Here is a 26,143-nt window from a genome sequence, read left to right on the forward strand (position 1 = left end):
CTTGGTCTAAATTTGACATTTGTGCAGAGTAAAATATTGTATTTTTGCTAGAAAATTTACTCAAAGTATTCTGAATAATAGATGAGGGTAAGTAAAAATGTCTGAGAAGATGAATAGCTGATAATAATTTATTATACAGTTGATAATTTAATATGCTGATGCCTCTTTTCCTCATCAATAGATGCCTCAATAAGATCCAATAATAAAATGTCTCTTTTATTCTCCACAGGTTATGACATGTCACCCTTCATTAGGAGGTATGCACGATACTTGAATGAGAAAGCTATGTCCTATAGAACTGTTGCTTTTGACTTCTGCAAAGTTAAAAGAGGGTAAGTCAGACACAATTTGCCTCAAGCTTTCCCTTATTTCTTACACCAACGATTTTTTTTATTTTTTTTTTTTTTTTCAAAACTTTCGATTTCTTTTTCAACTTGGTTTGAGTTATACCTGGAAGTCTAATTTTGGAATTTACCTCTAAATACGGAGGTTGTAAGAACCCTGGTGGTTTTGTTTCTGTAAAATTCAAGTATTCTGTGCTCCATCAGGAGCTATTTTTAGAGGGTCTTCGTGTAGGACACAAACTTCAAGTTATTTGTGTCTCTGAAATTGCTAACTCAGAAATACAAGGGTCATTCAGCTAGTATGTTTTCCTATTTTTTTTAAGTATTTATTCATTTAAATAATGTGACAAGCAAATTTTCTAAAAGACTGTGCTTTAAGCTTTCTAACAGTATATAATGACTCTGGGTTTTACAACTAACTGACTGTCAAAAATTTGCATTTCTCTAATGAAAATCCGGTAAAATCCAATTTCTAAGCAACTGGTTGATTGAAAACCAAAAATTATCTACCATAAGAAAGTTGAGAGTTCAATCTGTTTAGCAGTGCATTTTGAAGTTTTTAACTGAAACAGTTCAGCAAAAAAAGATAAGAAAATTTACTTTCTGAGCGACCCTTGTATGTAAGATAATGCACCCTCAGCTCCAGCTCCGGACATGATCAATTCAGCAATAATCATATTTCAAGCCCATAGTCATTCATACAAAGGTTATAAAAGGTTATAAAGGTTTTCTATGTGTTTGATCTTGAGTCCAAAGGATAATTAAAACGAAGCAGATCTTTACCAATCCAGATTTTTTCAGGGCGCCTGAGTTTGCTGCTGGCTTTAAGCGCATAACTAGAATTGCAGTAAATGAAATGTTATCCTGGATAGATATCACTAATTTATGATAGGTTTTCTTTTCAATTTTAAATTTATTCAGCCCAAGGTCTCAGCCATTCATAAGTGTAGAGTTACTGGCTTGTGTCTAAAAACTGTGCAGTAAAAGCAGTATGAATTACGATACAAGTCTAAGGTTAATTAGTAGGTGCACAGCCCAGACCACTATTTCTCTTTAGAGAGAACCTTATTCTGCAGTGTTTGCGCAGGTATATTTCTAATATTGTATGAAATAAAATTTTAGGAAAGAGGATGGTGTCCTTCGGACAATGAATTCTGAGAAGCTGTTGAAAACTCTTCCTGCATTACAAGCGCAGATAGATGCGCTCCTTGAATTTGACTGTTCAGCACAGGACCTCAGCAACGGTGTTATCAATATGGCTTTCATGCTACTCTTTAGAGATCTTATCAGATTATTTGCAGGATATAATGACAGTATCATCAATTTGTTAGGTAAGACAACATTTATTTCATATATTGACAGACAAGCATTTTTTGTCCTCGGAAATGGATCACTAAACCCTCAGTGAATTTTTCAACTCGCAAGTATACTTTTCCTAGAGTAAATTATGCGTAAAGAACGATGCGCGCAGGAAAATACGAGGAGGTAACTCTGAAACCGAGTAAGATACAATTTAAAATACGTATCTTTTCTGCAAATTTAAAATGCTCTGGTTTTGCGTAGAACCAAATGATGTCATCCGACACCAATCAGAAGCGAGCCTGAGCCTCTGCGACATTTGTTGAATGTCTTTCTACTCCTCGTTTGTGAAAACCATAGGAAAGTCGAAGCTATATCTTCAGAATCAAAGGAACCGAATCTCATTTATGTTATTTGTATTAAACCAACAACAATTCCACATTAAAATATGTTTAATTTTTTCACGTTCAACGCAAGGTTTAGTGACCCTTTCTCATTTCCTATTGAATTCAAATCTCCTTCCGTATTTTTAGGAATAAAAAAAATTGAAAAACTTAGCAAAAAATTAAAAAAGAAAGGAGGGAAAGCTGGGTAGTAAATGGCATGCTCAAAAGTGCTCCTTCGATAAGTCTCATGCCAATTGCTCAATAGACCAGACTCATGTAGATGAATTGCATTCTTTACTGCCTGGGCAGAATTCTAGTGCAGTCAACCACAACTGACATTAAAAATTTGTGTCCGAACTTGCGAGTTACAAATCGAAGATTATAAACTGTTTTCGTGAATTGAATCAGTAATGAACACCACAATATTTATGTTGTGACAATTGCTGTATGGTAATTATTTTAACTTAACAAGGCATGGTCAAATCAATGTAATTATCTGAATCTCCTACCTTATAATTTAATTTAAGAGGTAGTCAGAGGAAGACATGTAATGGAAAAAAATGAGGAAAAAATGGAGAACTATAGGAAAGAGCCCGAAGTGTTTCTTCTGAAGTTTTTCTGATGGTATGTAATTTTTTCTGGTGACTTTACTATGTAATTTTTGTTTCATTCTCCCATTTCAGAAAAATATTTTGATATGAATAAAAAACAATGCAGAGAAGCTTTGGACCTGTACAAAAAGTTCTTGATTAGAATGGATAGAGTTGGTGAATTTTTGAAAGTTGCAGAATGTGTTGGAATCGACAAAGGAGAAATTCCTGATCTTACAAAGGTATGCTTCTTCAGCCATCAAATCATTCTTTGTGAAACAGTTCCATTTTTTCACGTCTCCTTTTAGTGATATATTATTTGACAATATTTTTTTAAAACAAAACGTTTATTTGAGGAGGAGCTTAGCCTTTTATTTGGATGGAGGGGGGGGGGGGGGTTGGCATTACAATTTTGCTCTGACAGCTTGAATGAAAAGGTATGCCATTAAAGGTAAAATAGAAAGAAAACTCTTTTTAGTCAAACAAGAAAGTCTCTTTCGTAACTTGAAAATAACCCTTGATTGAAGTTAGATTTTTATGAGTTTTGACTGCCTGCCCTTTTGAAATGGAGCGTAGTGCCTGTAGTATACAGGGTTATTCAAAAGTTACGCACCACTGGCCATAACTTTAGTTCTAATTATGATATCGATTTGCGGTTTGTGGCGTCCTTCCTCATATCGAGGGGGAAACTTTTTGAGGTACTTTTCAGTTCTTCACCCCCCCAGGGGGAGGGGGGCGGGGGGCAACTCAAAAATTTCAAATGGCAACCCCCATCATGTGATACATCGTTAGAAAGAGCATGAAAAAAGAAAATTTTTGGCGCAAACCGGAAGTCAATCTGACCCCCCTGTCAAAAGTTAGGGGGGTCCAAAGGTTATTTAGGGGGTCCGTACCTTCATTTTTTAGAGTAGCTTCGGCGGCTCTTGGACATACCGTTTCTCTTTTCAAAGAGTCCTCGAATACTCCAAGTCTGATACCGAAGTCTTCATATTGCCCCCGGGCCACCACAGTCCCCCCGTAGGGGGGGATGGGCCTGTTACAATGAAACATTGCATTAAAATGCGAAAAGTCACAGAAGAGCTTCAAACTTAGCATCAAATCCGAGTGGAACTTCTTGCCAATGTTAACGCAAACGCAACCTGCGACTTTAAAGTGAGTTTTCAAAACTCTTAGCCCCCTGCCCCCCTCATTTTTGGTTGCAGAGCGGGTAAAAACCGGGAGATTCACTACAAATAATGCCCGAAACTAATGTCCAACTTGAGGAGGACCCTTGAAACGTTGCGATCAGTCGGAGCATTGAAATACAAGGACTGCCACCCCATTAAAGTACGGAAACATCCAAAACACCCCCGCTGCCCCCCTCATTTTTCGTTGCGGAGCGGGTAAAAACCGGGAAAATCGCCAGAAATGATGCCCTGGCTCTTACCAGCTCTGCAACGAAAAAAGAGGGGGCGCAGCGGGGATTTTATGGATGTTTCCGTCCTTAAAGTGGGCGGCAGTTCCTGTGTTGCAGTTCTCCGACTGAGCGCAACGTTTCAAGGGTTCTCGTCAAGTTCTACAGTGGTTTCGGGCATCATTTCTGGCGATTTTCCCGGTTTTTACCCGCTCCGCAACGAAAAATGAGGGGGGCAGCGGGGGTGTTTTGGATGTTTCCGTACTTTAAGGGGGTGGCAGTCCTTGTATTTCAATGCTCCGACTGATCGCAACGTTTCAAGGGTCCTCCTCAAGTTGGACATTAGTTTCGGGCATTATTTGTAGTGAATCTCCCGGTTTTTACCCGCTCTGCAACCAAAAATGAGGGGGGGCAGGGGGCTAAGAGTTTTGAAAACTCACTTTAAAGTCGCAGGTTGCGTTTGCGTTAACATTGGCAAGAAGTTCCACTCGGATTTGATGCTAAGTTTGAAGCTCTTCTGTGACTTTTCGCATTTTAATGCAATGTTTCATTGTAACAGGCCCATCCCCCCCTACGGGGGGACTGTGGTGGCCCGGGGGCAATATGAAGACTTCGGTATCAGACTTGGAGTATTCGAGGACTCTTTGAAAAGAGAAACGGTATGTCCAAGAGCCGCCGAAGCTACTCTAAAAAATGAAGGTACGGACCCCCTAAATAACCTTTGGACCCCCCTAACTTTTGACAGGGGGGTCAGATTGACTTCCGGTTTGCGCCAAAAATTTTCTTTTTTCATGCTCTTTCTAACGATGTATCACATGATGGGGGTTGCCATTTGAAATTTTTGAGTTGCCCCCCGCCCCCCTCCCCCTGGGGGGGTGAAGAACTGAAAAGTACCTCAAAAAGTTTCCCCCTCGATATGAGGAAGGACGCCACAAACCGCAAATCGATATCATAATTAGAACTAAAGTTATGGCCAGTGGTGCGTAACTTTTGAATAACTCTGTATCATTTTTTCATTTTCTTGCTATTTCTCATACATTCATGATATGAATGCGGTTGTCTCTTGAAATTTTTCATGTCATCTTTTTCTCATGTCCACTTGGCAGGCTTCAGGCAGTAGGAGGAGTTTGGGTTAATTTAGACCTTCCTACATAGTCGCCTTGAATCTTGAGTCCTAACTGGAACTCTCTAGTTTCATGAAACACACTCAAAAATGAAAGGGCAGTCAGTTAGTGTGAGAAGAATGATAATGAAAAACTTGTGCTTTTTACCAATGTGAAGTGAACGATGGTAAAAAGCTTGTGTATTTACCGATGTGAGTAGAATGATATTAAAGAGTTGGTATACTCAACCACTGTTGTTGTAGAAAACTAATTGTCAATTTTTAAAGACATATGTTTTTAACTCTAATTTTTCAAGGCCCCAAGCAGTCTACTCGATGCTCTCGAACAACATGTTGCCTGTTTGGAAGGACGGAAAGGATCCACTGCAAATACTCCCACTCAGGCAGCTAGGTATGTCCATGTTTGATTTCCTCACGCTCAATTTTTATCTCAAATGGCTAACATTATGGTGTCATTTCGAGCAATATTATTTGACTCACAGGTTAATTCTAAAATTTCTAACAGCAAATTTCTGGAATTTTTTGAAATGTAAGAAAAAACATGTAATATGTTTAATGCTTTAATGCTGGTTGTGGCCGACATAATTTATCCAGCTGTTTCTCTTTATTTTGATGGATTCGGCAACTGTTATAGTTGATTCATTTGATGGAAGATGCAATATTTTTTCTTTTGAGGAAAAAGTTTTAGCTAGGAACTCTTGAGTAGGGACCTATTCTGTCAAAAGCCCAAAGAATAAAAATGATGAAAGAATCATAGCAATTAGATAACCTCTAAAACCGGAACGGGAACCACTATTTTACTACCAGTTGACTTTTAATTCACTGACTAGCCTATTTGAACTCTACGAGTTCAATAAGGCTAAGAGCCTTATTGAACTTTATGAGAACTTTTAAGTTGAACTTTATGACAGCATTATGATGGTAGGCTCTTTTAGAGGGAGTCTGATAATTTCTACAAAGTTCTTCAATCTGGATAAAGGCCAAATAAGTATGATGGATTTTTTATTTTTCCTTGCAGTCAAAGGAGTGATGTGAAAAGTGGAGTGAATGCTTTGAATTGCACTAGTTCTGCATTCGGAACTGTTGTCCAAACTGCAGACCACGAGGAGAGTCTACGCCTACAAGCGCTTGCAGAAGAAGAAGCCGCGATGAATCAATACAAGGTACAGCTGCAGAAAATTATTCATCATTTGATTCTTCCTTTGAAGAAACCATCAAATCATTGAAGACTTACCAAGCATTAATTTATACCCAAAGAGATGAAGTAAAATTTAGTATTTATGCTGTAAAACTGAAAGTGTTTTATAACTTGTATCGGTTTTTTTCTCTGTTTGAAAAAGGCTTGCTTGTAATTAATATCTGTTGGAGAGAGAGACTTCTGTCAAATCTCTTTGATTAATCCTTTGAATTTTAAGTTTCTAAACTTTTGGCCTCCCTGTAATTACCTCTCGTGAATCTGAGTTTCTAAGATTCATCCAAGAATAGTCCCAAGAATTTCACAAATCTAAACGAGTTAGTTACATATTGAAATAATCTAGTCTAATGTCCGGACTCATTAAAATTCTTGCTTCTTTTGGTTTTATTTTGCAGGCTAAAGTTCAGAGTCCGACAAGTAGTACAAATCCCTTCCTCATTTCGCCGCAACATCAACCTTCTCAGCAGCAACCAATTGTAGACCTGTTTTCTTCTCCAACTCAGCCAACAACCAATGGAACGCAAGTAAGTTTGCTGAAACTCATAGTCGAAAGTGTTTCTCCAAAATTAGGTCCCATCTTATTTATCCTCAACTGCTTCAGAGGATGAGTATTCTCTCTTGAAGTACAGTTTATTTATTGTGATAGTGAGATTATTTCTTCCTGTTGATTAGAATAAAAGGCTAAATGAAATTGTAGGAACTGATTATTCATCGTTAGATTAAAGAGCATGGAATTTAACTAATTCTATGCCAATTAATCTAGTATTCTCTGATGAAGTGGATTGAATAAATTCATCACACTTGCTGTCAAAAAGTCCTTGCGAAATTGTTTCCGTTGGTCCAGAAAAATGTGCGGGTAAACGGCAGAATCTGAATGCTTCAAACCACAGTCTCTGCCAATCAAATAGAATCTAGCACTTACTGCAGCTGGAAACGTAACTAATATTCTACAATTTGTTCTTTGAAGGGCTGATAGACAACTCTCCTATCTTGCGATACCATGATGAAATTGCACTAGTTACTCTAATCGCTTCAGCCCAGCAGGACCAACAAAAAAACAAGTCATTTTGACCGGCTTAGCAGTGAAAGTGTATACTAGATGTCAGACTGTGCCTAATTGCTTTTCTTGTTTTAATTTTTTTTTTTTTTTATTAGGAAACAAAATAACATTCTAACTTGAAATTTGTTGAGCTTACCCTTTATTACTGTGATGAAATTCAGTGAAAGTTCCAGAAGGACATGTCAAATTTTCTGTTAAGATATTAAATCATGAGAGAAAATTAAATTATGTGAGATGTAGTAGGGCTAATTCTAGTCACATCAGTCTAGTCAACAGGGAAATTCCTATCTTTCTCTTGAAGTTGGTTATTTTTTGCTAAGTGCAGCCAAGCTGGTTTCTTTTTTGAGCTGTGTTCACTCTTTCATTTAATTTTTTTGCAGGCCAACAAAGCGTCAGATGATCTTCTGCAGCTTGGCAACCCTTTCCTTGACATGTTCTCAAGTGCTCCTGCACCACCTCAAAACAATACACCTTGGATGTCAAATGGTAAATATTCTTTAAATATCAACAGTCGTGTCTCTCAAATCTAACCCATTCAGTAAATCTTACAGCCTAGCTGATTGCGTTCCTTTGAATTAATCCCCAATTACTTTCAAAATTTAAGAAGAACCGAAAGTCATATGAAGATGATGCTGAACAGGGGCAGTGGCCCAAGATTTATGGTACTCATTTAAGTAGCACCTGCACAATTCAGTTTCTCAATACTAGATAGAGTTACTGAAATTAGAATGCTAGCCCCTGTGGAATTACGTCTCAGGGGCTCAAAAAGTTTTCAGCTCTCCTATGTTGAAAATCAGTTTTTCCCCAACTTTTCGAAGTTGTGATTTTTCTCTTTCCTTTTTATTTATAAATTGCAGTAATTTTGCAAAAAAAAAACATTTTTATTTTGATGCGACTCCTTTTTGTGGCGGTTCTATTTTCAAAAACCATTATTGCAGTCCTCCCATTTTCCTCACGACCAGCCACATACAACTGAGGTTGAGTGGTTGGGAAGTTTTGTCATCAGACAAAGTCTCAAAGCAAGAATATTAAAGCAAGAGATGACACAACTTGAATCAATTCTTTTAAATCCTTCGAGTTCAAAATGAAATCTCATCCATAACTTAAAAAATCAGCGACTTTTGACCTATCTTGAACTTCAGACTTACAGTCTGAGACCTGCCCAGTGACTGGAGGCTGTGATTTTAAGAACTTGATAGTTTTTGCAGTAAGCATATTGTTATATTTGGATTGTGAATAATTACAGGGTTTCAGGAGAGGGACAGAATGAGTAGTCACTCTTTTTTTTATGATTTTAATGAGTTCCAGTTTTGATAAGGGAAGGTTTGGTCTTTGCTTGTTGAGAAGCAATGAGTTGCATGTCAGTTTTTTCTCTTCTTTAGAGACAGATCCTCACAATTTTTTCCTTTGAGCTTGTAATAGTCATGTTTTTGTCACTTTGTAGGTACTGGAACTGGTGCATTTGTGGATGACAAGTCATTTTCATCTGTATTCGGCCAGGCTGACTCAAACAGTCAAGCACTTAATGCAGGTACCTATGATTCTCATTCTCCTCTTTTTGTTAGCAATTAGGTTATTAAAATCAATAATTTGTTTAATTTTATTCAACATTCTTTCATCAGAATCTTCATTTTGAGTCTCCGTTTTGAAAAATGTATTTCCTGAGATTAATGGGATGATTATTAATTTAACCAGAAAAGTTTGACGTGACTTAATGTATTTTTACGTTAGCAAGTAAAAGCGCCGATTCACATATTGGCTCTTCTTATCAAGATCAGCACCCCTTTTTTTTGTGATATCCTGGACCAACAATTTACAAGTATTGCAATGTTTGTAGGAGGAAATAAAACACATGAAATGATTTTCACTTATCAGCAAAATGATCTCTTATCCATTCCCTAAAAATAGTTTTTGATAGTACACCGAGTCTTTCAGCCATGGTCATTGTTTTTATTTTTTTTTTCAATATCTCAAACAGATGCAGCCAGTGTGAACCAGTAATAATGCAACGACCAGTCTATCAATATTTAGCGGTCTGCTAAATCTCAACAGAAACAGACTAACTGGTTCATATTATCTGCATTCTCTTGAGATACTGATGAAAATATGGATAGTGTCACTGAAGGACCTAAGCCACTTTTTTTGAGAGCAATTCAGAAGTTTGCATTTCAAAATAATACATTGAGAACTCATAATTTTCATGTATTCTTTTACAAGCTGCCTCGGTCGGAGCCACTCCCAATCCCTTCTTGTCAGACCCTTCTGATCCTTCGAGTGCCCAAACCATGAACTTATTTGAGACCGGTGACAAGAGTGGGGATAATTTTTTTGGGGAGGGGGGTGAATCTCCTAACTTGGGAGGCACTCCAATAAGGAGGCCCTCTGGTGGTCCACCTCCCGGGCGACCTCCACCGCCAGGAGCCGTTTCTAAAGAACCCAAAAGTGCTGTTGACGATTTAAACGATAGTATTCAGCAAGCATTGGGGTCGCCAGCTCGACCTCCCCCCGCTAAACAAGTTGTAATGCAACAACCCCCTGCATCCACTCTTCCCTATACCCCTCCCATCCAAATTCCAGCACAAGGCTTCGGTTCTCCGCTTCATCGCCCTCCGGCTCCATCAGGTGATCATAATTTTTTGCACTACTTTGAGGATTGATTCATGAGGCTCATCTAAAATGTATGTAGGTCATCCAATTTTTTCTCGACTGTTGACTGTTGAAGGTAAAGAAGCAGGGCAGTACCACAACCTTGGAGTTGATCAATACACGACTTCAATTTCTAACCATCAGAAGATGTCTTTTTATCGTAATTTAATGCAGAATGACATGGGCAAACAAAAAATTTCCGAAATCAACTGATATCAGTATGTTTTACTGGAGTCAGTATGCTTTACCTCAGAGTCGGTTAATATATACTTCAAGAAAAAATTTGTGAACATTTGACCAGCAAATATATAATTTTCACCCTCAGTTTTGAATCTTGAGTGATGTGAACGGACCTTGCAGACAGAGGTCAACAGACCGTAATGTCCAACAGACATCTTGGTAGCAAGCTAATTCAAAACATAACTTTCAAATGTGTACACAATTTTCTGGTGTGCAAAAGTTTCAGAATTGGACGATTATTAAGTTCTTTAGAGCTTTAACACCAACTATATAAAATTCAGTAACAAATGTATTACACAATTACCTGGAGGAATTTAACTATAAATGTACATTAATCTATAAATTTGATTTGGAATCATTTTTTGTTACAGGAGCCCCCCTAAATAATACCTCTACCACCAATAAAGTTCTCACTGGTGACCTCGACAGCAGTCTAGCATCTTTAGCCGAAAATTTATCGATCAATAAAAGTACTCAGCCACCCAAGTGAGTGACTAGTTTAAGTTTTTTTTTAGCATGATCATTATCTTTTAATCTTGTTACGCATCATTTAAAAATTACTCAGCTCTTGACCAGTTTAAGGATGAACCATTGAACCCACAGTTTGTCGGTGAAAAATGTTTTCAGTGAGGGCACTGTTTTTGTCGAGTGATGAGCTTTCAATTTATAGTGCGCTTCAAGTTTTTTGTCTTTTTGCTTGTAAGAAAAAATTAGAATCTGGCAATTTTCTGCATCACCAAATACGGATACCGATTTTTTGTACTCGGCCGGAGCTAAATACCAGAGAATTGGGTGAGGTATCTGGCTAAAACTGAATTTGGACAGTGCTTTTTTTTGTGTTACAAAAATACAGAGTAGTGCAACCATCTGGCTAGTTACGGTTATGTGGAAAAATTGAATATAGTATTGCAGAGTCGTGTTCTGCTGAGTAATACGACATTCCAAATGATTTCTGGATATTAGGCCCAATTCTAGGTAAAATGTGATTGGATCAATTTAAAATATGGAGGACTCAAAGATTCAGCCAGTAATTTGTACCATTTTTTTCTAGCGTAGATTAAAGCAGAAGATTATAATGCTCCCAAAATAAAAAGCGAAGAAGTGTAATCTCAGTTAGAAAAAATTTAACATTAGGTTGCTCTGCACAAATTCTCTCATCTTTCAGAATAAGCAGCCCTATGAACTTTTCAATCCTAAATTGTCTTCATCATTTTAAAGCATGTAACAATCAGTGTGATTTTATCGTGTGTTGAGTATCATTTATCGTTCATTCCTTTCTTCAATATTATTTATTGTTTTTGATGCTACAATTGTTGTCATATTTGCAAGAATATTTAAGTTTTGTCTAAATCATATTACTTCAAGTGATGTAATGCCAGCAATAACCACCTATAGTCCAAAGAGCCATTCACCAAAAGTCTTGTTCTAAGAGTTTGAACTTAAAGGTTTGTCATGAAAATTAAACTAAATTATTAGTTCTGTAGCGATCCTGTAAATGTTTTCCCTTTCTTTTTTAATTCAATCCCTTTGGATGATCCTGATAGTAAATTTAGTTGATATTTTGGCTATCACAAAATATTTTTCGGAAAGTTGTTGCATAGATGGTTATTGCATCCAAGTTTCATTTTCTCATAAATATTTTAAGTTTGGCTGAAAGATTCATTGATTTAAGTAAGCACTTGATATCTCGAACTGTTGTACACCATTTGACTATAATATACAAGATAAAATTCTCCTCTGAAGTTGCAATTTTAAACAAAGACGAGGGAATAACATTTACCATAAAATGCTAATTTTTTACCTGATGTTGGCAAGTAAAGTAAAATTATAATCGGTAGCTTAGAGTTTTTTCTATTTTCTTAAATCAGTTGGACTTTGTTCACACCACTTCATACATTGCTGACTTAATCGACTTCTTATTAATAATTGATCAGGAAAGTCGCTCTCAACACTCAAGTGCCTTTAAATCATCCATTCTATAATAAGGATTAGAAACCAAAACTAATTTGATAATTAGTCGTATCATTAGAAACTACACCAAATTAGTCATTTACCAAACATGCAAGAGAATTTGACTAAAATGAAGGCCAAATTCAATCTCATGCAGAGAGGAATTGAAGTGTACCCAAGTCCAGTCAGGTAAATAGATAAGTTCAATGTGCTTAATTTTCTTGATGTCCTCTTAAGTTCTGAGCATCAAAAGAGGAAGGAAAATTTTGTAAAACGGAACTCGAATCATCTGCTGTATACATCATGAATGATTGGCCCTTGATTAAATTGGCATCGATCATGAAGTAAACCATAAACACTACCTCCCCATTCACATGTTCATTTTGAAAATTTCCAATGTGTTTAATGGCATCCGCATAAAAGTCTGATAGGGTATTATATTGTTCGGCACTTTAATTCTTACTTGTCTAGTAGTCCAAACAAAAGGTCAAACAAAAAGTGTAGGACAGGAAGGAAATCAAGCTGCGGACGCAATGTCAATGTCTCTTTATGATTATTTATGGAGTTAATGTGAAAGAGGGTGTAGATGTAGATGCACTTGTCAAGTAGACTCTTTTCTCTATGGAAAAATTCACTGGCGAATGAGTATTTTCCAACCATTGTGAGGTTTTTACTTTCACAGCATGCAATAACTTTGGTTGAGCCCAATTCGTCTCTGTGATTTGAATGAGGCAATATTTTTGTCCTTATTAAGTCGTACATGATGTAATAATGCACCTTGGCTGGAATTTTGTCGGGGAAAATGTGCCTACCGAGACAGGTGAATCTCCCAAAATTTGTCCTATTACTCCTGATTGATCGGCAGTGTGGCGTTGGCTCAATGAGGCCGTACATTTTTCTGACAAAATTCAGGTTGAGCCATGTCAGTCCGTTTCATTCAAGCATATTTTATTTGAGTGCTGTAACCAGGCTAACAAAAAGTAATGTCCGCAGATCAAGAACTGAAGGGAGCAAGCTCTGTAAGGGCAAAAATCCCATAGAAATCACCTATAGTCAAATTTGATGCAACTGAAACATGCTACTCTCCTTTTTGTCTTGGTAAGATTCCGAAAACAACATCCAAGTCTCCAAGCCCTCAGCAGAACTTTTTTCGAAAATTATTAGTCCACACTGAATAAGTTAATGCACTTTTAAAGTTTGGCAAAAGGTAAGCTGTTCTCAGTTCAGCATTGAAACTAATCATTGAAACAAGACGACTTAACTTCTGTCTTACTTTTAAAGCGTGTAAACTTTTTTGGTGTGCGTTCCAGGAGAGAAGCATTTAAATTTCATTGCATTCTTTCAAAAGGTGATTATCGCAAGAGGTCAGCTCTGTCCTTTTTCCTATGGCAATGAAAGAAGATAGCCTTAGGAAAACGTAATGATCCACGATTAGACTTCATTACTAGTCTGAGGTTTCATTACCAGCACTTACTTGTTGAGGCCGTTTCATACAGAGTTCATATAAAGTTTTTACGCTCACAAGCTTCACTGATGAGCTGAGTAATAACGCAGTCTGTCCCATTTTTTTTTGCTGCAGGGGTGTCCAATGGAACTCACCGAAAAACAATGTTAAATCAGGAGGCACCCCAGCAGCCAATTGGACTCCTCAGCCCATGGCTGCCACAACTGGTGCAAATTATCGGCCTATGGTAATGTTTTTTTTCTGTTCTTTATTCTTTATTACTTTTTTTCAACTACTGACCGCATTTAAATTTAAATTTAGAATGTTGTTCTGCTGCCCCCCAATGAAAAAAACATTGATGAGTTTTTTCATTGTTTTTTTAGCCATCAGACCAACAAGTAGAAAGTGGAATTTTAGGGCATTCGGAAAGATACAGAATTTTAGAGGCTTTGCTCTCGGATTTAAATCCTTAGAAAATTTTTGGCAGCCTTGCTGCTCTCTTCAAATCCTATAATCTGGCTGTTAAAGGCGCTTTGTTCGCACTGTCATTATGAAAATGAAAGTTTTGAAGAACCTCAATGGAATACCAAAAATTACATTATTTTGGTATCTGCTGTAAGCCATCAAGTATGTTAAGCGCGGTGTATGAAACGCAAAGTGGCTTATCTTGCTGCATCTGATTTCATAGAATTTTATCCTTTTGGCTTTATTTCATGCAATGCAAAAAATGCTTGGCAGTAGTGTGAATAAGTAATCTCCATTTCTTATCACCCTTTAGTTCACAGAAAACTTTAGCATGTATTTCCCTCTCGAGAGATTTTGTAACAGCTAAGGTCATTTCAAACTCAAGCTAAATTTGAGCATCAAAACAGAGTCTTTGATTGAGCAGTCAAATCAGATTTCAATTATGACTGTGCACGGCTTTTTTAGGTAATTGTTCTGTGTAAGTAATGATCAAGTAATTTGTTGCATTCTACAACACTTAATTTTTTTCTACATAAGTGCATGTAAATCTCCCTAGATGATACACATTGGGACCTCATTTAGGAATAGAATTTCATCCTTATCAAAGAGTTTTGAAAAAAGACTTATCTGTGATGCATAGGTAATGTGTGTTAATCGGCACAGAGGCCCTTATTAAGTATTGCAGATCTGCTGAGTAAATGGTGAGAGGGAATTCTGGCTTGTTTATTTAATGAAGTTTCTTGAACTTTACTCCAGTTATTTTTAAAGTAATCAGATCCTTACGAAGTATATAATTAATTTTTTTGTCTAAGGAATGTTATTTTAATTTTTTCTTTCCTTATAGTTCTCATGAAACAGTGCTGAATATGATGAGCCCAGTGCCCTGAGCTCAACTGTCAAACTCAAATAATACTAAATCTGTATAAATAAGTCTTTTCTTCAAAAACTCTCAACTTAGGTGATGTTCCATACTTAAAGATGTTCAATTTATCCCATTATGATAAAGTTCACATTTGCTTCACTGCACGTCACTTGACATGCGCACACTAGAACATGGTCAAGCTCAATGTACATAACGCACATCTTCAAAAAGTTAGCATTGGTTGTTATGGATCTTCTGTGGGAGGTATCCTTGCCTAAATGTTTCTAACTGGTACTGTTTGGAAGTTTGATGAAATATTTTGTGGTGAACCAAGTTATGAAAATCAAAGAATTGTGATGGGAAGGTGCCCAAAAGTTGCCTTCTGAAACGAAATGAGCATTCGCAGGGTTTGTGGCACCTTAAAACTTTCTTAACTATTCTTACACTTTCTTCCAAATTTTCGAACCCTAGCGTATCCATTTATTTGGGATATTGTGTGAATGTACTCATAAGTCCCTTCAAAATTTTAATCAGGCTAGGAACATCGACTACTTCACACATCTGTCTCTTTACTGTGTTAGCCAAAAATGAAAGCAGAGATTGAACAATTCTCAAGGCATTTATTAACACTTTGGCTGGGCTGTTACCCTTTTTGACCCAGTAGTGTACTTTCAGATTTGAATCTTGCTCCCCCTTGCTGGCCACTATGGGCGAAAAGAGAAAAAAATAATAATTAATAAAAATAGCAGCTAGTAAATTGATGCACCACCCATTATCCTAAGTATGACTCGCAATATTGATATTTTTAACTTGATATTAAAGTCACTCATGCAAATGCCAACTCATACACTAAGGCAGACATTTGTCACTGATGCAAGTAAGGTATCTCTGTCTCGTCTTCTCAGATTGCTACCTTGTCACAGAAGATCCTCACAACTTTCGAATGAAGCATTAAATGACAAAAATATCTAGCACCCGGCGTGGGGGGGGGGGGGGGGGCATGAGGGGACTAGGGAATAACACAAGAATCCCACAGGTTCAATGATAGCCATGCAATAGACTTTAAAATTGTTTGTATTGTTGGATGAGACAGAGTTAACTTGAACTTACAAGCTAGAATTTTGTGCCCGTTTTTGGCTCTCTGATTCCTAATCTGCATCTGGCATTGGTTGAGATGAAGAGCCAGTAAAATGCCACCGTATCTGGGCCTATGCCTAAAACAGATCAGGAGCTTTTTTTTTTTCATTCTCAAGGACCACGGTAGAGTTCCAAAAATCCCATATGAGCTTAAAGATAATCATCTACAATTTCTTTACCGTGCAGCAAAAATTACGGCAGAGCTGAGGTATGGAAGCCTCTAAAATTTGTTGCGTAAGTCATCGGAAAATTTGTTTAAGTCCTTGATTTTAACAATTAGAACTCGAAAAGTTCTTGATTTTGAATTTTGGGTAGTAGTCATGCACACTGATTCAACATTAGGTCTAGGTAATTTATAACATTGAAAATTTTCAATGAAATTTTGTCATATCAGACAGTTTGTCATACTTATGATTTTGTAAATACTACAGCATAAAAAGAAATACTTTAAACTTGATACTCATTCAGTTGAGTAAAATTTTTGATGTTCTGTAGAAAAGAATGTGTGTGGAAGAAAGGTTTTTGCAAAAAAGAGCACCTGGCATCAAATGCCATGAAAACTGGGAGTAAAGACAATTGATTAATTTTTATTTATGAACAGCATCGATCTGTAAACATTGAGAGCATGTATTTTTTGGAATGGATCACGAAGGTCTCTCTTTTGACCGTTCGGAATTGATTGAATACTTGAAACATGTATAATAGGGGGATGAAAAATCAGACAATCAAGGCAGATCGTCCCTTTTTTTCTCGGCAGGTTACAGTTAATATATTATTTCAGTTTTTTTATCTGCTCTTTTTCTTTTTTTAAAAAATCTATACACAACCCTTTATAAATTTTCTGTATTTACATATTTTTCCCCTCCCCTCAGAGCTTTTTCTCTCTCACCTTCCCTGTTCAATTGAATGTCAGTATCAATGTTAAGACTACTAAAACACCCATCATAACTGTGCGCTTCAACATGTCTACTCTTGCTTTATTTTTATTCCTGAAAACTAGGTATAAAAACCAAAGATTTTTACAGAAAATCCCCCAAAATTTTACCCCATAAACTAGAAAATGAGAAGGTTATAATATTCTTGATCCCGTTATCAGATTAAGAAGTCGCATAATAAAATAAAATAATTCAAGGAATTTATGATGGTGCAAATAGGTATGTGTGTTTTCCTAGTATGAACATTGATGTGCTGTAATTAGCTGTAGAAATTTGTTTATGCCGTGCATGTTACCACTGTCTTGGCTTGTTGCTATTTTCAGGGGCAAGGTATGATCAGTACCCCCATGGCATATACACCCTATGTGCAACCAATGGTAAGTAATTTATCCCTCTATATCTTGAAATGTTCTATCTTAATCTCGACTCAAACGCACATTTTACATGCAATCTTATTGGTCTCTGTCAACAAATTTTTATTTGCAGTAGTCACCGATTGTGCACTAGAATTTTCCTCTCTCTTGTAAGCTGGCTGTTGGAATTTGACAATGTGAAGACAAAATTAGACTGAAATAGATTTATGCGATTGGTTGGCTCGATCATTTTATTTCCTTGTCGTGGTTTTATGAGGTCTGTGATAATAGATTGGTTTGGGTTGACATTTGAGGGTTGAGCTGGCAGTTTGTCAATTTGTCAATTATCCGACATGATGAAGGCATGTCAAAGAATACGTATGGTGTAATCAACTAATCTAATAACTCCATCTCATAGTCAACCTTGTTTCATCGTGTCCAATCAACAAGAACAGAATTTCAACAATTCCCCAGCCGTTCAGGAATCTGTTGGGTTAAATAGAAATAGATTATTTCTAGCATTCAGAAGCCCTGGTTGTTTGATTATTGCAATTAACCCCAGGTTAGCATCAATTTTTGCCCGTTGCTCTTTTTCACTTTGAAAGCAATAATGGTATCATTTCCAATTTAATGGACTTGTGACAAGCCGTTTGGGTCACGGTACCAGCCTAGCTCTCCTACAAAGGAAGATATTAACAAACCTGTTTCAAGAATGCAATGCAATTCTCAGAAACTTTTCACCTCATCTAAACACTTGTTTCGAAAAATTTGATATTGGTAGCAAAACAGAGTCATAACAAATGATGAGTATCTGAAGGATTATGAAGCGAGTGTGAACCTACCACTCTGTAAAATAACCAATACTATTCTCAGATTTTAAATACTATCAGATAAATTGAATCTAGTTTCATCAACCACCTCATACCTGATTCCTGCTTTTGGAAAAATGCGCTTAGTGAACTTTTTTTCAACTGATGCCTCATGAATTCCATTAGAAACAAAATATTTTCATTTTACCTATTTGAGTTAATTTTTGTTTAAAGTGCAACAATCTTTTAAAAAGGACCTCAAAATTGCATCATCAACTTGTATAATTTTCTAATCTTTTGTAATTCTTAAGTGAACATGTGCTCAGGCATTATTTCTCATTTTTTTATTAATATGCTTGAGCCAAATGTGTTTTCAGAAATCCATATAAGTCTCTGTAAATATTTTCTTCTTTGTACTTCTCTTCATATATTCTTTTTTCTTCCCTTTCCACTTCCTATTCCCTGTAAAGATGAAACTTTTATGTTAATAATAGTCTTTTGAATGATTTAATTTTTTTCATTTAAAATTTTACAGGGCTTTTCAAGGTGCTTTCATTCAAATCTTCAAACAATTGGATTTTACCTTATCAAATTTTATTTCATTCATCCTTTTCTGTTAATCAATCAATTTATATCTTGGGCACATAGTCAGCAGTTACGACAACTATTCTGTGGTGCGTCAGTGTCCGCAATCAGTTGAAAGTTCGCTAAACATGGATTCATGATTGTTGTCACTTCTGAAAATTCTCTCTTGATTATTCTCTTGTTAACAGTCCAATCTAATTTTCAGGGAATGCAACCGTTAGGAGGTATGCGAATGCCCAGTCAAGTGCCAGGAATGATGGGAAGTCCAAGGCCAATGCAACCTCAAACTAATCCTGACCCCTTTGGCAACTTATAAAGTAAGATGGCCTCTCTTTCATTATTTTCATGTTAAACTTTTTCAATTCTACTGATTAAAGTTTTCATAAAATTTGATACATCTGTGTATTGAGTCTTTTTTCCCTTTCCCTAACTTTTTGAGGGAAGAGAGCAATCTGAAGCACAATAGGAATCATATTTCTTGTATTCAAACATTTTGCCCTAGGGAATAATGGAGTCATGGCACTCTTGCTTAAAGGTATTTAAATTCGTCATCTTAGCTTATTCGAATCTCATTGTTTTCCTCATTTATTTTTCAGAATTTGAAGTCGGACAAGGAAGACTTTGACTGATCATATACAAGTTTATTTCAAGTTTCGGTTTATGAAGTTTATAAAAAAAATTCTGGCAGAATTGAAAGAGAATTTTCTGTTTTGCCCCTTAGTTCGGGTACAACTCTTTTAGTATTTCTTTATCCGTGTAAAATGTGTATACAATTGTATTAAGAGTGAATGTTCCTCTAAGTTGATTCATTGTTTTGTTTATAGTACTGTGAATGAATTTGTATATTAGAAACAAAGGTTTAGTAGGTATATCATATGTTATTGTTTCTTTAGATTTTATGTATTAAAAGTATACTTGATGTGAAAATTATCTATCAAGAACAAGCCGATCATCTTAAAAGTGTTTGCTTCAATTCCTATGCTGTGTCTGCCACTGAATAAGTCACTTTATTTTTAAAAAAATAATGAATAATCCAATCTTATATTTTAAATTTAAAAGAGTTCATTGCAAATAATTACAGGAAAAAGGAGCCTGCTTTCAGTTGTTGCGGTGCATTCTAAGTGAACTGAATTGAACGAAATCTGAAAATGAAACACAATAAAAGAAGAGGGAGAAAACAAATTCTTATTACTAGTAGTACAATTTTTTTCTGCCTAATGATTCATACTTTTTTAAACATGATGGGAAGAAAAGAATATAGTAAAAGCATGACTATCTTCAGAAGCGGTTTTGTAACAGTCTATCATCATAATAAGTTATTTCTAAGTCATTAAAACACTATCACTGCTGCAAAAAATTATTAGCATCATTTATAATCTTAATGAAATTTCTTTTATCTAGCATTCAACCAGACCCTTATATGCATCTACCAAAAATCATAATATTCTCCCAATTTGCCATGCTCTTGATTAATAGATTAGGGAAAAATAAGTTCCCTGTTTTGTGTTATTTTACTGTATTTTTTGTTACTGCACTATTAGTTCTCGTAGAAAAAATTGAAGAGATCTCTTTTGTGTTTTAAAAATCAATTTTTAAACCTACTTGTTGCAGGGCAAGTAAAAAAATGTACCTGTTTTATTATCATCGTTTCTTTTTTTTTAGGCTTTATACATTCCTCAGTTTATATTTTTAGGTCAAACACGTTCTTGTTCTGTATGGTTCTTCTCCTCCTTTTTTTTGTTACTATCATTAAGATCATCAGAGATTTTAGTTTCCCTTCCTTTCTAGTATACATATTTGCATTCAATGAAAAATATTAATTTTTCCAAGACATATTTTTAAGCTAGTCTCATGAACATTTTTTTAAATGGTACAGAATGATTCATGGATATTTTGCCGTACAAATTGCTTACAATGTTAAAGTGACTTCATAATTTGCGACTAAAACCATCCCTTTTTTTTAAATTAATGGAGTCTTTCCATCTAGTGTGAATACAAATTATTTGCTACATCTTATTTGTAACATCAAATGCCTAATTTTCCTTCTTCTTTGCTCTTGTTTCAAATTAAGGCTCACCATGAAGTAGGCCTCTTTTAGCTATTTTTCTTTTCTTTTATTACTGTTTCTCCCTTCAATTCCTTCAAAATTTTACGCTATCCTATTTTTATGATATCAAAAAAATCTTCAGAATCACCCTCGATTGTAATTGGCATGTACGTACACTTAAGTAGCTTTGATTTAAGTCTCTATAATCTGCTGTTTATAAAAGATGTATAGTAATCTTATATATTTAAAAAGTTATGTATATATGAAGGTGTATAAATGACTTCTAATAAGTAGCATTATAATGTATCAAAGGAAGTGAAAAGTTCCTTCCTCTAAAAGACCTCTCACCACCTTTCTTCCCTCTGAAGCATGTTGCGGAGTGTCAAGGAATTTTCACAACTTAAGTAGAGATGTTTTGATCACAGTTTTAAATTATGTTCAAGGTTACTTTTCTGTGATACTCTAGCTTATGAAAAATTTTAGCCGTCAAAAAACGTCATATTGGTGCACCCATATCCTGTTAAATTTTTATTTTATGTCCTACATGTGTGATGAATGCAGGAGGTACATGCATTTTTGTTTAAGCTAACAGCAGTGAGAACTCAATATGAAGTCTCATAGTTTTTATAGCCACACAAAATTTCCGAGCCTCATGTTTTATGATTTGTTTGATCACTTGCACAAGAGTTCCGTACAAGCTTTCTTTGAGAGAAATAACCAGAGTTGAATAGGGGCTGGAAAAGAAAAGAGGTTGAAGCAGCAGCATTGCATATGAGCATTTATCTATTTGCTTTTGCTCCATTCACTAATATTACTTTGACTCGTCGTTAACTCTGATTTCAATTGGCTAAGCCTTTGAAGCCACATAGGACAAACACCCTTACAAGATGCTTTGCCAGTCAGAGCATAATATTGCCTCAAGAAAGGTGTAACTCAAGTTTTGCTCATTATAATAAAATGTCAGATAGATCAGTTACCATCAAAATCATTGCATTCTGCATTGTCCTAAAAATTGTATGGCTCCTTGTAGAGTTCTCAAACTTCTTCTCCATGTGGCGGACTACAGTTTCTTTTGTTAAGTTTTTCCTGTTTTTTTTTTTTTTTTGGAACCAAATGATTTTGATGTAGAGATTGTATATTTTTAGTAACTCTCCTTGAATAATTGATCGGAGTAAAAAAAGCCGTTTCTGGCAATGTATGGAATATTCTTCATAGTACATTTTTGTTAGAAATCATTGTCAGAAACTTTTCTTACAGCAAGTTTAATTCTAGCGTTCAGATCAGTGCTTTCCTAACTTCATAGAGTAAGTAACTTTGCCGAAATCGTTCCAACGATGCTTACACCATAGCATCTCTGGCATTGCACTACTCAAGACGTTCCAATCAGCTGTAGATAAAATAAAAAATTAGAATTACATATGTATGTGTTAGCAACTGAGTGCAATATTAGTTCTCATGTATGACTAAAGTCTTAAAACTAATTATTGTTTCGAATAATTGAAAATTAAAAGCGGCAAGAGAGTCAACCTAAGCATTCCTTTTTGTTTTTTTTATCTCTCATCTAACTTGAACACCCTACTCTTTTCTTCCACTCTTCCCTAGGATATGTTTTCTTTCCGTTGAGAATCTTACATTAACTTTGCTGATCCTGCTGAGAATGAAATGTTGACCCTTGCAACTGTTTGCCTTGTGGAGACATTCATATTGGTTCTAAAAATGGTCTTTCACTCCATCAGAATAGATGATCTGTTCTTCTATGGTTTATTAAAACTGGTCCCTTCATTCCTTCAGGCAAGCTATTTTTTTGGCGCCAGGATGTGCTTCATGCATAGATTAATTGCTCATCTGAACATCCTCTGGATGTGTTAGATTGACCTAAGCTCCGAGCTTTCCTGGCCACTTTAATGGTAAACTCTCTCTTGCTTTTAGTGGGTAGATATTTTAGAAGCAGGACTGTTCTCGTCGCCTAATTGAGTTTCTCTCAGTGTTACCAGTACGTGTGTGTACCATGGGCGCTGCTTATTGTGGTCAGGTTTGGCAAAGCAAGTATTAGTCCTCGGCTAAAGAGGCTGATTCTAAAAAGTGACAGGGAAAAAAAACGGTAAAATTATGTGTACACTCAAGTTTACTCAGACTCTCCACTGGCTGACGTTCAATTTTTTGTCAATTCAGTAAAATTAATTTCACGCACAAATGATTGCGATATTGGTAACTTCTGCAGTTCTGCACAGCATCCCACTGATTTTCATTCGGAAGCTTATCATTTGTTCTGAAATTTGTTCCTTCCCTGTCACAATTAGGTCTCTTTAACGTTTACGTGAACCTGCTTCATACCTTGAATAAAAAAAAAATCGCTATAAAACTGCCCTCAAATTTTAATTCCTAAATTGCAAGACATTATTTTATGCACTGACTGATGCAAGTCTAATTACTGTCAGATGACATTTTTTAAAGACGCATTGGTCAGCAAAAATAAGCTCTTACAATAGTTCAGCGCTGATGAAGGTGTGCCTTCCTGATTACAATAAATGGACGGTCGATCACAATAAATGGACGGTCGATCACAATAAATGGACGGTCGATCACAATAAATGGACGGTCGATCACAATAAATGGACGGTCGATCACAATAAATGGACGGTCGATCACAATATGCGGTGAGTTTTGCAGGTAAAAATATGTTGCCTCTCTGTTACTGTAAAAATGATTTTATTGACCGTGATCATAATAAGCGGCGTTTATGGTACTTGCACTAATGCAAAATTGAAGATTGTAGAAGTGGCAGCTTATTTTTTCATCACTTATGCATATAATAGGAATGTAGATAATTAAATATCATGCATTTTTGTTGCGTTGTGTATTTTTCAAATTTGCTCTCTATTGTGACTTTGGCCAAAGTTGTTTTAACAAGTGATAGCCCTCCTTTAAATTGACTCATTGAATGCTTCATTACAGTCTGGAAGGTAACACTGAGTTCTGTTATCTCTTTGATTTGTATCTGATAAATAAGGTGCCATAAGGAAGGTTGTAGGGAATTCAAAAGACAATAATTGTAGGGATTATTTTCAAAAATTGCGTATTTAAGTGCTTTGTAATATATGCTTATAGTTATGCATTTTAGTGAATGTGGAACATTTTGCTGTCTTGCGCATCTCACAGCTAGAGATGAAATAAAAATGATATACATATTAAAGAGCATACAAAATCCCTATTTTTGCTTTACTGTGGATTATCTTAAGAGGAAGTTCACTCACTGTCAGGTAGAATCAATCATCGAACATAGAAAAGTCTTATACACCACTATAACAAAATTATTTTCATATCAAGTAGAAAACTTTTTTCTAACAATAAGATTTATTTGCAAAGCCTGGGTAAGTTTTACCTCACTCTAACGAAGTAAGAAAAATGTTTTTCTGAGTCTTGACTTAAGTCGCGTTTCTAAGTCTTATTTAGCAATCAACACCAATATTTTTTTTTACGATCCACTCTACAGACATTTGCCCTGTTAAGTCATGTAGAATACACCAAACTGGAAGAAAACCACTTGTGGAATCCTCAGCTTTAATTGATAATCTTGGATAAAGAATGCATACTTCGGTCCAACACCAACAATTCCAAAAATTGCAAAAAAAAAGAAAAAGAAATTGCCTCATTTCGTAAGCAACCATCATTTGAATGGAGCAGTTTAAGATTCGCTCAATTGAGGTGTTGTCACGGTGGCTGCTTACTTTTGAAAGTTTGACCACTTTAGACCCTCTATACACAGTTACTATTGAGAGCATCAATATCTTTATTCGTGAAGGCATCAAAGAATAAATTTTATAGACAATTCACAGTGCACAAGCAGCAGTTCATAAATTAGGTACGTCACTGATTTCTAAAATTTCAGGTCCCTCATCACTCCTTGTCCCATTATGCAGGTCTGCGATTTCCTGACCTATTATGTCACGGTTTGCTGGCGCCTCTCTCTTTTTGCAAAAAAAATGGCAATTTTTTACAAAAAAATGGCAATTTTTTTTTTTAGTGTTCTTACCAGCACCATCAAAAGATGTTAAAGAATCGTTCCTTTACAACTACTTTCTTGTGGGTTTTAAACAGTGCTAGTATCAACTCTTCTGCTCTCTTATATTCATCACCCAAGGTCAGATTTTTCCCAACCCCTCAAAGCGTAAAGTAATCCGTGGAAGTTCCCTAACTGCCGACTTATTGGAGTCCAATGGATCGTGAAGTCAATCTTTCCCTGTAATAAAGATGAGTCACAAGCATGTTGTGTCGGAAAATTGATTTCAACATCAGTGACCATTTGTGTCATTAATTTTGAAGACTTGATCTGTTTTGAGATCATCCGCTTCCAACCACCCACCAGGATATCAGGTAGTACTAGTAACGGTCGTGAAATTTTAAATACAAAAAGTATTGAAAATGGCGTTAGTCCGGTCTTCACTTGCAACGCTAATTCTGAATACGCAAGATGTGACTCCTATCATAGTGAAATATAAGATAATTAATCATAGGTCTATTCATAGCAGCTTTGCACGTATGTGCTTCAGGTAGCTTGGTATTTTTGATAGGAGTTTCAGCAGCGTTGAAAGCCCTGATCCTTTTCTTTTTTGCAAATGGGATAGTGAATATCCTTCCTAAAACTTGGAGGAGGGTCACTATTTGACTGCATTGATCCAGTCTAGATTATCAAAACTTGTAAGTGACACCTTCAGCGGTGGAGATTTAAAAGGAACAATGATGAACTTAGAGTCATCTTTTTATTCAAATCAGTAGGCGCTATTCTTTTTTTATCATAGTGCTTACGTCACCTGAAGTAAAAAATTTTCACTGATTTCAGATTTTTAGTGGCCGTCATTGTATCAGCACAAAGCTGGGGACGTGCTTCCTTCAAATTGTTAGCCGTAAAAAAATTAAAAGTTGTCTAATTTAATTCTTTGCCAAAAATCTCTATTGGCATGGCATCTTAGCTATAGCAAGGTGTGATGCATCTCAAGTAACTAACTTTCCCTAGAATAGTTAAGTATGGCAACTATATGTATTGTATAAAGAAGTTAATCTGGGTTGCGTGCCATCGATTAACACACGGACATTTTAAAAAATTATCACACAAATCAGAATTGGTTATGAAATTAAAGTTAGGAAATGCTGTGGTATAAATATAATTAAAAGATGTTTTAGAGGTACCATTCCTTTATACTCTAAAAAAGATATCCTTGGACCCTTGAGGTGGAACTACCCACAAAGCTCTCAAAAAAATTCTAAGAGATGACAATTCCC

At 35.9% G+C, this 26,143-nt stretch overlaps 1 protein-coding gene across 4 annotated transcripts in view; it reads left to right on the forward strand.

Moving 5' to 3' along the window:
* The window catches only part of lap (phosphatidylinositol-binding clathrin assembly protein lap), a 41,842-nt gene extending 19,445 nt beyond the window's left edge, over window positions 1-22,397 (forward strand). The window contains exons 4-17 of one of the 4 annotated variants that reach the window (XM_019059110.2): window positions 230-332; window positions 1,467-1,675; window positions 2,713-2,861; window positions 5,432-5,526; window positions 6,154-6,298; window positions 6,726-6,854; window positions 7,771-7,876; window positions 8,835-8,921; window positions 9,608-10,012; window positions 10,648-10,762; window positions 13,806-13,917; window positions 17,393-17,446; window positions 19,022-19,133; window positions 19,413-22,397. In XM_019059110.2, coding sequence (XP_018914655.2) covers window positions 230-332; window positions 1,467-1,675; window positions 2,713-2,861; window positions 5,432-5,526; window positions 6,154-6,298; window positions 6,726-6,854; window positions 7,771-7,876; window positions 8,835-8,921; window positions 9,608-10,012; window positions 10,648-10,762; window positions 13,806-13,917; window positions 17,393-17,446; window positions 19,022-19,132 — 1,820 coding nt within the window. In that variant the 3' untranslated portion in view covers window position 19,133; window positions 19,413-22,397. The remainder of the gene's footprint in view (window positions 1-229; window positions 333-1,466; window positions 1,676-2,712; window positions 2,862-5,431; window positions 5,527-6,153; window positions 6,299-6,725; window positions 6,855-7,770; window positions 7,877-8,834; window positions 8,922-9,607; window positions 10,013-10,647; window positions 10,763-13,805; window positions 13,918-17,392; window positions 17,447-19,021; window positions 19,134-19,412) is intronic. The other 3 variants (XM_072300015.1, XM_072300016.1, XR_011899800.1) reach the window with 3 other exon arrangements.
* Window positions 22,398-26,143: the final 3,746 nt, after the last annotated feature.

The sequence above is a fragment of the Bemisia tabaci genome, chromosome 4, assembly GCF_918797505.1.
Source record: "Bemisia tabaci chromosome 4, PGI_BMITA_v3".
In the NCBI taxonomy this organism is placed as follows: Eukaryota; Metazoa; Arthropoda; class Insecta; order Hemiptera; family Aleyrodidae; genus Bemisia; species Bemisia tabaci.